Consider the following 14,024-nt stretch of genomic DNA (forward strand, 5'->3'; position numbering starts at 1 on the left):
AACTATCACTTGGGACCAGTGAAGGCTGGTGGCTCCGATGTCAGTGGGGCGGTGACTCCATGCTGGGTTTCACAACTTGGATAGTTGGATAGCTCCTCTGGTGTTCTGACTGAAGCCTGGAACAGATTCATTGCCCCACTGACATCGGAGCCACCAGCCTCCACGGCTTGAGATTCTCTCTCCTTGGAGGTCTTCAAGCAGAGGATAGTCAGCTGTCTGTTGGGGATTCTCTAGCTCTGGACTTCCTGCGTTGAGCAGGGGGTTGAACAAGGCCCCCCCTCCAATTCTATGATACACACATTCAGATTATTGAATGATAAGTTCAGTTGCCCTAAATATTTTTTCCTGGAAGTCTAGCCAGACACAGGCATTAGCTACAGAGACAATTCAGTCCCAGAATTCCACATCTGCTCTGATACATACATGCAGCTCCTGTGTAAGATTCCCCATTCACTTCAGTGGAGGGCACAGCTCCATGATGAACAGAAAGGGTTACATCCGTGATTGGAACACTTTCTTCCAGTAAAGTAATGGTTGGGGGAGAGCTCCATGTATGCATTGCAACTCCCACACCTGCAAGAAATGACTGAATCAGAGTGAAAAGCGCTAGCGAAATAGCAATTTATGTGAGATGAATGACTGCATATTGGATGTGCAACCAATTTGGCCCATCAAGTTGTGGATTTGTTCGAGTCCAGGTGCTGCTGGAAATCAGTGGGATTTACTTTTGAGTAAACATTAAGAGAATTAAGCTATAAAGATTAGGAACATTCCCATATTAGCGCCTAATCAATGTGATCCTAATCTCTATGTAGCCACCCATTATTGTGTGCCAGCTTTTACTAAGTTCAACATTTTTTTACATTTTTTACTTGAGGATCTGGTGCAAACTTAACTTTGTGCATTTTCTAAAGGAGAATAACCACCGCTTTTGATCATACGTTCTTTCTTTGGCAAAGAACCAGAGTCTGATCAGTTATTGTTCTCCATGTAAGCGCTGTGCTTTGTAATTATTGCTTACGTTTTTAGTGTGATTTTTGTGTGTTTTAATACAGTTTGAAAACCATGTTTGCCATCTTAACATTGCTGGACTGCCTAACACCTCAGGACAGCTTTCCTCAACCCGGTGCCCTCTAGATGTGTCAGATTGCAATTCTCAATATCCCCAGCCAGCCATGTTGACATTGAGAGGGGGGTGAGGTTGCTGGGAGCTGTAGTCCAACTCATCTGGGAGGTACCAGATTAAGGAAGGCTGTTTTAAGAGAAAATATCAAAGCTGCCAACCAATTGTGTGCATCTGTATTTCATCTGTATGGTGCTACCCTGTTGTGTACTGTATGTTTGAAAACGTAGATTTTCTTTTAATTTCCCCTTATAAATATGGAATTCAATCAAGACTGATTGAATGGAAAGGGTAATCCAAAGTGGTGTGCACATGCATTTCTCATTGCTCAGGTACTCAATACTTGATGGCTTGCAGCTGACTGTGTGAACGGATTCCACTGAAACGTCTTTATGAGGGATGGTTTGGTGAATAGTCTGTGGCATTAGATCTGTGATGCCTCATACATGCATGCAGGTTATCAACTAATGTTGCAGTGGTCAAGGACTGGGGTGTATCCACGGATGTCATTCCACTAGCACAAAGCTTCTACTGCTTCCGGAAACCCTAATTCTGCTTGCACAAGACATTGCACAACCCATTACGACTTCATTAAACTAAGTGTCACTTGCATTCATTGTGCTAGTTCTTTTATTTTAATATTGTATTAGTTTTATATATGTTTTAATCAGTTTTATGTATTTTATGTATTTGTATCTGATGTTGTTCCCTGCCTCGATCCAGAGAGAGAGGCAGATAAGATGATCATGATCATGATCATGATCATAATCATGATCATTACACTAGTGGGAAAATGACAAGGTTTAGCGTCGTTCTGCTAGCAGTTTCACAACCAATATCAGAACTAGCACAAGCAATACCTAGTTTAATGAAGTTGAAATGAATCATACAACACCTTGTGCAGTGACCTGCAGATAGCTGCGCAATGCCTTGTGCAACGATTTGTGGAATGGGTTGTGCAATGTGTAACAGCTTGCAAAATACAATGTCCATCAGTTTGTGCAATAGATTGTACAACGGCTTTTGCAAACAGAATCCAAGTTATGGATCTGAAACTTGTGCAAAGATAAAAACGGAGTTTCTGCAACTGAGAGAAGCTTCCATTAGAGGAATGACACCACTGGATGCAATCCAATGGATGTGCATGGATGATCCAACCTACGTATAGGTAGAAGCAAATCGAGGAATCGATAAATAAGCATCCAGTGGACTGAACCAAAGGTTTTGTTATGGAAGTAAGAGGCTGCTACTGAAAGACAGTACAAACGTTTAGCTCTGGCATGTACAATATGCAATTATTCCATAAAGTGTTGTGAAGAGTATCTAATGCCTCATACAAATTATGGTACATCAATTGCCTCATGAAGGGCTGCCAAAAGAGTAGTTTTGCATTGTTTATATTGCTACATGTTGGTAACCTCAGATAGCCTATTACTGATGAGCTCTGATGATACTGTTTTCTGATGCTCAGCCAGCTATAGAGTTCTGCCCTTGGCTGCATCTTCAAATTTAGAATTCTGTAGACTACCTGTGCCTTACATCTTGTTTGTAAACAATCGCCTGTTACTTTTAAGATGGAAATATTGGGTGGCTGATAATCATTGCCTTTTCTTTGAAATGTGGAGAGTTGTTAAATAACATCCTTATATTGTGCAGCTTTTTTATTGTTCACCTTTTCTGGAATATTCCTCTGGAGATAATACAATAGATGCTTCATACACAAAGTAATTATTCAGCACGACTAAGGAGAGCATAGAAATGAGGTCAATGAATCTGCTGAGGCTAAATTTATTCAGTATCTGTCCAGAGAGTGTTGTGATCTCCTGGAATAATATCTCAACACCTTTAGAACTATTGGAGCTACTTAAAAACAATTTCTGATCTTCCACTCTGATTTCCTCTCTGTTTTTTCCTCTCCTCCTCTTCCTTCCCTCTTTTTCTTTATTTCCTCTTTCTTCCAACTGCTCATTTTATCCTTTTTTCCCTATTAGCCCTTTGAGACTAATCTCATCAGTTAAGTATAACCAGGTGTTCTTATCTATTTGATATTCCATTATGGTTTTATCATTATTGTCTGCCTTCATGACCATTTTCACTGTTAGCACAACTTTACTATTATGCAAGGTCGATTCTCTCAGCTTCATAAAATGCATAAAATAAAGACATGCAGGAAAGGAATACACTTCTCAGCTGATGGCTGAGATGTTCCTCTGAAATTGAGGGAGACTCTCAAACCATCTAAGATTGGGGGGAGGGGTGTAGTCTGCCAGATGTTGTTGGACTCTGTCCCATCAAGATCGGCAAGAGCAGCTCTTCAGAGAGCCCAGGCAACAACCATGGCATGAGGAGTGAGGTTTCAGCTATACCCAGCCAAGGTCATGTTGGTTGTGTTCAGAAGACACCTTAAGCCATGGCTTTAACCAAGGTGAATAAAGCAAAAAACAACAACCTTATTCACTGTGGTTAAAGCTGTGGTTTAAGGTGTTTTCTGAATACAGCCGTTCACACAAATTAGATTTGCAGGTTCACAGCTATGTAGAGAAAGCTTACTATGAATTAAATGATACACAAATTAAACCAATACCCATCTCAGTGCAGGCCCAAGTGGGCGTGTTACCTCAGGAACTGAGTGGGCAGCCACAATTTGTGGCCCACTACTTCCACCTGGCTACTGTGGGGCAGCAGTAGCAGAGAGGAGGGAAGGGGCATGGGTTGGAAGCTCCTCAAGGCACAACAAGCACAAATTGAGGAGAGACGAGCAGTGAACTGATGTTCAGAAAGTCTTGGTGAGTTGAACATTACTCGTTCACCCACCCCTATTAATCTCATGGTTAGCTGTGGTGCACACACCCAGGCCATGGATCCATGGTGTGTTGATCCTGCACATGTCCAAACCATATTTACAAGAGAACACCGGTGTTCAGCATGGGTAAGGCCATAATCCCTACTCTCTTGGGAGGAGGTCCCATTGAATACAGGGAGACTTTCTTCTGAGTAAACATGCGTAGGATCAGGACCAGGCTGCAAGTGATTCTTCCATGTCCAGTGTCTCTTTTAGAGCCTGATTTAAATTTAACACTGGATGTGCAAAAAATGAAGTCCCTTACACAGAGTTCCACACGGCAAGCAGGCCCCTGTGTCTGTGAGTGGGTCTTTTTGGTGTGGGGTGGCTACAGGGATGCAGCAGCATCACAGAAGAGTGATGGAAGGAGGAAGTTTGAAAGCTGCTCAGGCTCTGATCTATTTGTCTATACAGCAGCAGCTGTTCATGCACGTTAATGCCTCCTCACCCCCAGCCCAATATCACTTCCACAACATGGTACCCTTTGTATTCTATCCTTCCTCCAAGACCTCAGAGTATCCATCCAGGGATACACAACTTGGTCCCTTCCAGATATTTTAAATTCTCACAATTCCTGGTCATTGGCCATGCTTATGGGAATTGCAGTCAAAAACATCTAACTGGCCTCAGGTTGTTTATCCCCAGATGGAGCCAGATCTGCAAAGAGGACAGGGAGAGGGGAGAACTTGGTAATATTTTGTTCTGGCCCCAGAAAATCCTTTTGGTGATTCTTTTCCCTAATATTATGTTTCCGAGGAAAGATGGCTACTGATTTGTCACATGTACCATCATAGTCACGCTAACCTTTCTTCGTGGAATTGTTTACGCACCCATACACAATTGTCTGCAGAAATTCAGCAATGGGACCCATTCCTGAGCTGCTCTAACTGTAGCCAACGCCTAACACCGTCAACGTTTGTCCCTCATCGTTGCACTTTAAGTGGTGCTTCAAAATTATGAAAGTAATTTTGCTTGCCTCTCCGTGTGTAGTTTTTTGGTGCCCAGACAAAACGGTCTTACCTGGTCAACACACCGCTTTTAAAGATGCACCCTTGTTTTATTCAATTTAACTTTAATCAGTACCCCTGTTGAGCATGCGCCAGTGTCTACCAGCTGCGCCCCTTCTGCTATGCCGCCTGCTTCAGCCCATCAGCCCGCTACTGCCGCTCACAGCGCTGTCCATCAGATGACCCTGCCGTCAGCCGCAGCCATTTCAGTGGTGCACGACTCCATCTCATCCTCTTGCCAAAGGTAATACTCTGTGCTTGTTTGCTTCATCCATTTGCTTTGATGTGTGCAGGAAAGTGAATGTAAAAGAAGGGGAGTGAGAAAAAGAAATAGCTCTCAGAGGACATCAGGGGGAAATGACCGCAAAGGGCTGCTCTTCTTGCACTTACTGTACTGTGGGTGTGCAATGGAACCAACCATCCAAGCCAACAAAATGAAACAGGATCTCTCCCTCCTCCCCACGTTCAGCAAATGGTCTGGGAGCACCTGATTCTGCAGAGCTGTTGAAGCAAAGTGGATACAGACTTGCCCAGTAACCTGGAGAGGGGACTCGTGGAAGAGTGAGATAGAAGTGTAATCAATCCATTTTCCTTTTGTTTCTTTCCCCCCCCCCAAATTCCTGTCATTTCAAGGTATGAGGGGCACATCTGGTGGTAGTTCCAGCAGTAAATTCTTAACGCAAAAGCAGCCAGTGGCTACAAGGAATGTGAGTACGTAGATTTCCTCTTGTCGCCCTGGTAACATGACGATGCTCGAGTGGATAAGCCAGTGCTTTCAAACTTTTGATACCTAGAGGCTAGGTATATTAGCCTTTAGGTATCAAAACACACACACAGTCATCTCTTAGAATAGAGGTGTTAAACCTTAAGCCCATGGGCCAAATCTGGCCTACCTGAGGTCTCAATCTGGCCCTCCAGGATTCCCCAGATAGCCAAACCCCTTTTCCATTTCCCTCAGCCATGGTTGTTTGGTAGTTTGCCAGGTTTTGCACAGGCTTCTCCTGCATTCTGAAAGGTTGCATTGCCTTTCCTTAGGCTTAGTTACTTGCAATCACCATAAAATATGCTGGTCATTTTGGCCCCGCCCACCACTGGTACGTGGCCCTCGGGAGCTTCTCTGAACAATGGACAAGTGTCTTCCCGGTAATTGTGGGATAGCATTCTTAATATGCTTCCTGGAGTCCTGTTGGTTTGGTCAGTCCAGGCCAGGGAATGTTTTCTGGGCAATTGTGACACTTCAGCCCAACTGTCTCCTCCAGGGTGGGCTGAGTCCAGGAATTCCAGTGCATCCTTACTCCCTGGGGGAGATGTCACTACCCATCTATTGGCAGTGGGCATCAGGGCTGCAATTCCAGGCTCATAGAGCAGTGGGCAGGGTAAATCCAACAGTGGCTTACTTCTTCCAAGGCACACTTCATCCCCTCTCAAGATGCAATTTGGTCATCATCATCATCGGGCTTTAAACTTCAGGCATATGTATCTTATTAAATGTCAATAGAATACATTTACTTAGAACACTTTAGAGAGCTGGTGGTGTAGTACCGCGGCTCTGAATGATAGCCGTGTGCTTTCAGATCTTACCTCAGCCACATACACACTAGGTCTAGCCTTAGGCAAAACCTGCCTGCCTGCTCATCTCACCCCCTATTTGCCTAAGGGTTGTTGCAAGATTTCCAGAAATGGTGTACATAAAGGACTAAGCTAAGCATCATTATTTATTTCACAAGTGACACTAAGGAAATCTTTTTTCTTTTCTTTTTTAAACCTATTCTCAAAAGCAGCATATAACATCAAAAAGAGTCAATGGATAGATCTGGGAATGTAGCTGTTCAATTCAGATGCACGTTATAGATTGCCTTCCTTTGCAGAGTGCAGTTTGATTCTTTTGCCAGAAGTCATCTGGAGCCATTGCTCTGAGAACAACTCCTGCGGTGCAGCTGATCTTCACTTCTGATATGTTTGTGGTCTGGATTGTAACAGCCTGATCTGTGGGGAGGGAAAGTGGGGAGGAGGAAAGGTGGTCTTGCTTGGGCAGGAAGTTGGAATGGGCAGCTATTTTTTTTTGGTCTTCAAACCCTATAAATCACTGGTCATGGAATTCAAAGGACATGGGAGGTTGACTGTGCTCAAGCAGCTTCAGATTTAGTGAGTTTCCCCCTCCTAAGGGAAATGCTACTTCTTTTTCTTCTTTTTCTTCATATGTGGATGTATCCCTTAATTATATTACAAAAAAACCACTTGACTTTAAAAACAACAACAAACAGCCACTGATTCAAACTCCTTATGGAATATGCTTGGAAAGGTGAACTGTGTTGCTTCTCTTGAACCTTTTCCAATATAGTCCCTGCAATACCAACACGCCCACCTTGTCTATTGGCAACTGGTCTTACATTCGGAGGTTGTTTGAGCCTTTCCAGGATACAGAACATAGGAAGAACCCTGCATTTTCCCTGCTGGCAAAAGGGCAGACACAAGCAGTTGCAGACTGTGTGCGGATGGTACTGACAACAAACCAATGTGGCATAAATCAGGGGTGGACAGAAGGTAAATCTCCAGATGTTTGTTGCCACTTCTAGATGGAGACTTGAGAACACTACTTGTATTCACCACTCATCACGAGAACATTTTTAGTCCAATTGAAGAGGTGGAAACATGAATTCTGCTTCCCTGTCGTAAGAGAACAGCCGTTATATTCTGAGTTGCTAAAAAATTTTTTATGAAGGCCCGATTTCATTTCTTATATATTTACAGAGATTACAAACTTTTAAAAAAACACAGCAGTTGTACATAATATAAAAACAGTTTATATACAAACGTATAAACAGACAGCAGACACACACAAACAATTTTAACAATCAACAATAAAAACCCCAAGACCTGATTGAAAATAGTATTGTAGCAGAAATCCTAATTTTGTCTGGGGCTTTCCTGTAGTCTAGAACATATCTAACATCTAGCATGATGGTTGCTATTGTTGTTTGTGCTGTCAGGTGTTCAGCCATGGTAACAAACCAATAACTCTGCCAAGATGTCACACTAAACCATGGTTTATCATGACAGGAACAAGTCTAGCCTCTTCCCAGGCTCATGTGCTCCCATCTCCTCTTCCACTGTGCCCACAAGGACTTCAGAAGGGTTTGCTTCTGTTTTTGAGTAACTGTCACTTTTTGTGTCATCCAAACCTGACAAAATGCGATTAAGATACGATTTTTTAAAAAATAAGCCAACTTCATATAATGGTTTATGAAGCTGGATTGTTTCAGCAAACCATAGTTACAATTGACTACACTTCAGGGTTTGGACAACCAACTAAAATTTGACTAATCTAAAATGGAAGTTAGAGCTTCCGGTCTCCTGATAACCGCACTGGAGAAGGAAAGTGGAAGGGGAACCAGGTGATAGTACTTTCATTCCTATCACAATAAACCATGGTTCATTGTGACATCTGAACATGCCAGTGTATACATTTGCTGGCATTTACCACCTGTCAATACTTGGACTCCTAAAACTAAAGAAATACAATGATCCATTGATTTTAAATGCAGTGCTTCATTGGACCTCCTAACTTACACATACTAGGTAATTTTTGATTCAGTGTCAAATAAATGCATACCTGTGGAAGAATGTAATGAATTTCAGATACATTGATGTGTTTTACCATATTGCTACACTTACCAAACTGTATTCTTATTTTTATTCCGAAGCTACGTGCAAGCAGTTGCCTCATGGCAGATTATGCTAAATTTCAATGTTTTTTTTGTTTTGTATTAAAAAACAAAACAAAACCACTCCATCAACTTTTGTCTCTTTTAGCCTCAACCGACATCCTTCTACTTCCATCACCTACCAGTCCAAAAAGAGGTATAAATTGCTCCTATGTTAGTTGCTAATGGTTAAGTGTGTTGCTTTCCCTTTGCCAGCTGATGGTTAGCAAAGCTTTAATCTAAACAGTTACAAGCAGTGGCTTTTCTTTTTCCGATAACTAATAGTTTTAAAACCTACTTGCCATTTGGATCCGCTGATATCTGTCACCGATGTAATCATGGCTGCTTTCGGTGTTTTTGAGCTCTTCTTTTAAATCATCTTCAGTTCCTAGGCTCTTTTCTTCCCAAGCCTCATCGACCGTTTCACTTTCTACTGCAGAAATTCTGACTGATATCTTTCCACAGCTGACCTAGCTTTGCTAAAACCTTTTATTAATGAAGTCGTGTGCTTTTTCTCTCTTTCAGGAGCCTTTCCTTCTATCCTCCCCCTATAAATTCTAATATGCATTTCTACTTTGGCTTTTTTGCCAGATGTTCTCATTTTATTATCTGAACTGTGATAATGGGTGTGTGTGTGCGTGTTAATATAGTATTGCTTTTCTCCCTTGAGATTTTCTTTAGTAGATTGATATTTCCTAGAAAAACGGTACATTACAAACTGATTTATTATTATGAAATTTTTTTTAAAGAAACCTTAAATTGTGTACTGTGATCTGATCATTTTTATGTACCTTAATGCATCTCATTTTATTGTGTACAATCCCTTGTAAGAGCTATGCTATGAAAAGTGGCCAAGAAATTCTTAAACAAATAAATGACACATATTAATTTATCTTTAGGGTAGTATCCACAGCTATGATTTTACTCCCAAGTTTTGCAATAACATTAGGTTGATTTAGGGAAGGTATTTGTGACTAGAACAGATTCAAGAAATTAACAGCATTTCAAATTCAGGCTGATTTTTTATACCAGGGATAGTCTTGGGGTCTGATGAGGACTGTGACGTCACCCCCTCACACACAAGGCTTTGACATGCACACCTCCCTCGGGCTAAGCACTACCACTTAAATAGCTGAGGAAGGGTAAAAAGAAAAGGTATAACCTTTCCCTTATAGCAGAGGGAAAAGGTAAGGAGATTTTGAAAAGGCTTTTCTGTGAATATAGCAGGCTGAAGGTTTAATGTAATGTGTTTATTTGTGAACTAATAGAGCAGGAGACAGAGCCAAACTGACACGTTGTTTTAAGGTAGCAAAATAAAGAAAATGTTTATTGTAGTTTACAGTTCTTAGTTCCTTTGAATTATATTCCAATCCTGCCTATTCTTAATAATACTGGTAGTAACCAATCTAATAATAACATTCCTTAGTCCCTATGATCTTATTTTCACTCACTCCTCACACAACTCCTGACAAGAAATCGCTCAGCTAAACACATCTACCCTCCAAACCCAATCACCAACTGAACCCCTCAGACCACTCAGCTCCCCTGTATATACACTCCTCCCCCTTTCTACAGCATCACTAGCCACACCCACTCAGTCCAACATTCCGCACTCTCTGGACATACTCACTCTGACATACCTAAGGGAATAGAAATGTGGGTAACGCCGCAAGGGCTCACACACACAAAAATCTGTCTACAGTTTTAATCGAAGGAATGCCTACAGTTTTAATCGAAGGAAAAGCCTATGACTTTCAAAAGTTGTCAAAGACAGTGCTCGGCCACACATAAATGTCACATCTCTTTTTAGATTCTGTAACGTGTAAGACCTTGATCATACTTAAGGTTGGAGGGGGCTTTCGCCAAAATGCCATCCAGTGGAACCACTTCTATGAGATCTAGATGTTTTCCTTTGCTCCGCGGATTCATTACTTCCAGCCCTGGGCCAAGGTCTCCCACCGCCTGAGGTGGGAGAGAATACCTGTCACCACGCATTGTGGCCCTCCACCCACCCACCCGACACGGCTGCATTGCTCCCCCACCCCCATTGCCCCCCATTCCCCTTACCTTAGCTGCCACTGCCACATCAGTTCATCTGATGGCAGGGCCCTCAAGAGACGCCAGTGAGCTCTCGCAAGAGCCCCGTGGCTGTTGCTTCTGACCACACGGCTTTTCATAGAGCCACGGAGGCAGCAAAGGTGAAGGCACATGACAAGAGAAACAGAGGGCAGGAGGCTGACCCAGATGCCACTGCAGGAGAGCAGCAAGCAAGGCTCCCCAGAGCACCTGCCAGAGGTGGAGGCGGCAGGGGACTTCTCGCCAGGGGAGCACTGCAATTCACCGCTCTGCCACCTGATGCAGGTGCCTCACCGTGTTCCGTGATAGAAACAGCCCTGATAGCTCCCACTAAAGACAGTTCAGTTGAAATGCATTTTAGAGGCCCCCTCTTATAGTGACTGTAAATCTCTATCTTCTACATCAGGGGTGTTGAACCTTTTTCAACTCGAGGGCTGGATTCCATTTTGGAGAAGCTCTGGGAGGGGTGGGGTGGGGGACACCAGTGGTGGACAAAGCCAATGGCAAAATGGGCAGGGCCATAACACACATATACCCACATATTTTAGCTTAAAGCTCTTGCTGCCATTAGCTAAACCTTAGGAGAGGGATTTCAGACTTTGAGAAGGGGGAAGAAAATGGCAGAAAAGTCAGGGAACCACCAAATGATCCGTGGTCAAGGGAAGGAGGTTTGGCCCTCAGGGAGCCCTGGATTGAGCCCCTGGGCCTGAGGTTCTGCATTCCTGTTCTGCGTGCCTCAGGTGTGGTTTTTCTCCTATTTACATCAGTGGACAGGTGAGAACAGTCTCCAGGCCAAATGCCACCCATTTTATGTATCTTCCCTGGAATCTGAAGCCATAAGCCTCTTCCCATTGGGCTCTCATCTTCTCTATGGGGTCGCTTTACAACCCCTGAGTGATTTGATATTATTAATGTTTTACAGATACGCTAACTGCAACCTAACTTATTTCTCCTTGATTAAATGTTTGTTTCTAACCCACTCTGTACAACGCAAGTCCTAGAAGTACGCATCAGTTGGGCCTGGTTTTTAGTTTATAATCTCTTCTTCTGGGGCTTCCAGGTAGTATCTCGCAACATGATACGGACGTCATCGTTCTCCAGTTGTTTGATCAATCCTCTGGTGAATTGCTCATTGCTTTGCTTTGGTTTTAGAGGTCCAGGCCAAACTTATACGTCAGCGCCGGCTTTCCACGGCCCAGCTCCTTACACAGGCTACAGCGAAGCCCCGGCTCCGCCCCCCAAACCCAGAGTTGTCACCACTGCCAGCATCAGGCCTTCAGTCTATCAGCCAGGTAAGGAGACTTCAATTGGCTAACGGGACGGTTCTTTACTACACCAACTAGGGCAGAGTAAAGCAAACAAACCAAAAAAACTCACTTTAAGAAAAAATCCACTGTGTGTCTATGACTGGAGACCAGTGGGCTGTTTATACAAGGGGAAAGCCCTATGGTGGGTGTGGATCTGTGCTGCATTAGTTATACAACGCAGAGGCAGTTTCGCAGCAACCGCAGGGCTTTGCCGCGAAGCTGTGCATTGAAAAAAACTGGAACATACCCTGACTTTTTCAATGGGAGCGACATTAGCATGGCTCTTCCGCTGCCTGACGTCACTCTGGGGCCAATCAGGGGCGATCTATGGTGGAAGGCGAACAGCGATTGGTTGTTTTCCACCAGGAAGAGGGGGGTGGCGGCTCCGGTACCCGGATGGCCACAGGAAAGCCCACGCTCCCTCCTCATCGTCAGGATTACCCAACACCACCCCGGGAGATGAAAACCACGGGGTTTGGAAGGGAGGCAGCATCAACTCAGCGCTGTGAAGAAAGCTCCTAGCTGCAAGAACTATACTAGAGTGAACAGATACAAAAGAGAGGAGGGCTCCTGCAGCTTTAACTGTTGTGATGAAGATGCAATTTCACCAGGTGCTGCATGCATACAAATGACACCTGCTGAAATTCCCTTTTCTATGCAACTGTTAAAGATGCAGGAGCCCTGTCCTCCTTTCCATAGGGTCACCCTAAATTATATGCCTCAGCATGTAATGTGTGAATGTGAGATACATTTTCTGGCTGCTTGAGGACAGTTTGGCATGGTTCAGAGTGGGAGTAGCGCATTTTTTGAAAACAACAACAAAAGGAGTTTCCTAATGCTTTAGGGGGTCCTGCCCATCTATACACTAATAGGGGGAAGCGGTCTCTCTACAAGCAACAGCTAAAGGACTACATTGAAATACAAAGACTGTTAATCAAATGCTTCGTTCCAAACCATTAAAATGGTCCCGTCCTTGGTTGTGTGAAATACCTGTCTTTAACTGCATAGTCGGTGTTTGATTTCCTTTTGTCTACGTTTAAAGCGTATTTGTACGCTCATGCTTTTGGAACCATCTTTTCACTCCCAGAACTCAGATTTCCCATCCAGTCACTAGGTGGCAGGATGCCCTAGGTATTTTGTAGTGTTCTCAGAGTCCTGAGGACAATGTACAGGCAGCTATTTGAGCTCCCAGCGAGCAGGATAAGGAGCACACAGGCCCTCAAGTGGCACAGCCCTCTCAGGTTACCATGCCAACTTAGAAATGGGCAGGGCTCCTTCGACTTGATGCATAATCCTAGTCTGTACTTGCTTGCATCAGGATAAGAGGGCAATGAGAGGCAGAAGAATCCTGGAATAGACTTCACTTAAAACTGTAAGTAGGAATCAATTCGTTTAATGTTCTCACATATTAGAATTTGAGTTTAAGAAGCAAATAAGTCCCTGAAAGTAGAAAAGGAACAAAGTACAGAACAAGTTTGGCATAGGGTGATCATAGGGAATGGAGGACAGGGCTCTTGTATCTTTAACAGTTGTATAGAAAAGGGAATTTCAGCAGGTGTCACCTGGTGAAATTCCCTCTTCATCACAACAGTTAAAGCTGCAGGAGCTATACTAGAGTGACCAGATTTAAAAGAGGGCAGGGCTCCTGCAGCTTTAACTGTTGTAATGAAGAGGAAATTTCACCACGTTCTCGATATATACAAATGACACCTGCTGAAATTCCCTTTTCAGTACAGATACAGTTAAAGATACAGGAGCCCTGTCCTCCTTTTCATAGGGTCACCCTATCATACAGGAATGTTCCTCTTGCAGATTCATGTGTAGCCACGTTTAGGCTGCTGGCCCCTGGAACACTCGGAGAACAAAAGTCATTTGTCACAGACAAGAGCAAACACTATTCTCCATGTTAAAACATTAACCAGAAACCAGGAACTTCTGTCACGGAATCTGGTGTCCTGGTTCACA

General features: G+C 43.5%; 1 protein-coding gene across 8 annotated transcripts in view; it reads left to right on the forward strand.

The window, feature by feature from the left end:
- The window catches only part of LDB3 (LIM domain binding 3), a 145,865-nt gene extending 133,760 nt beyond the window's left edge, over positions 1–12,105 (forward strand). For 3 of the 8 annotated variants that reach the window (XM_063133124.1, XM_063133127.1, XM_063133128.1), the window contains one exon: positions 11,905–12,105. In XM_063133124.1, the coding sequence (XP_062989194.1) occupies positions 11,905–12,067 (163 nt within the window). In that variant the 3' untranslated portion in view covers positions 12,068–12,105. Of the gene's footprint in view, positions 1–5,045; positions 5,217–8,785; positions 8,834–11,904 lie in introns of all 8 variants that reach the window. The other 5 variants (XM_063133120.1, XM_063133123.1, XM_063133122.1 and 2 more) reach the window with 3 other exon arrangements.
- The last annotated feature ends 1,919 nt before the right edge of the window (positions 12,106–14,024 follow it).

Source organism: Elgaria multicarinata, chromosome 8, assembly GCF_023053635.1.
Source record: "Elgaria multicarinata webbii isolate HBS135686 ecotype San Diego chromosome 8, rElgMul1.1.pri, whole genome shotgun sequence".
In the NCBI taxonomy this organism is placed as follows: Eukaryota; Metazoa; Chordata; class Lepidosauria; order Squamata; family Anguidae; genus Elgaria; species Elgaria multicarinata.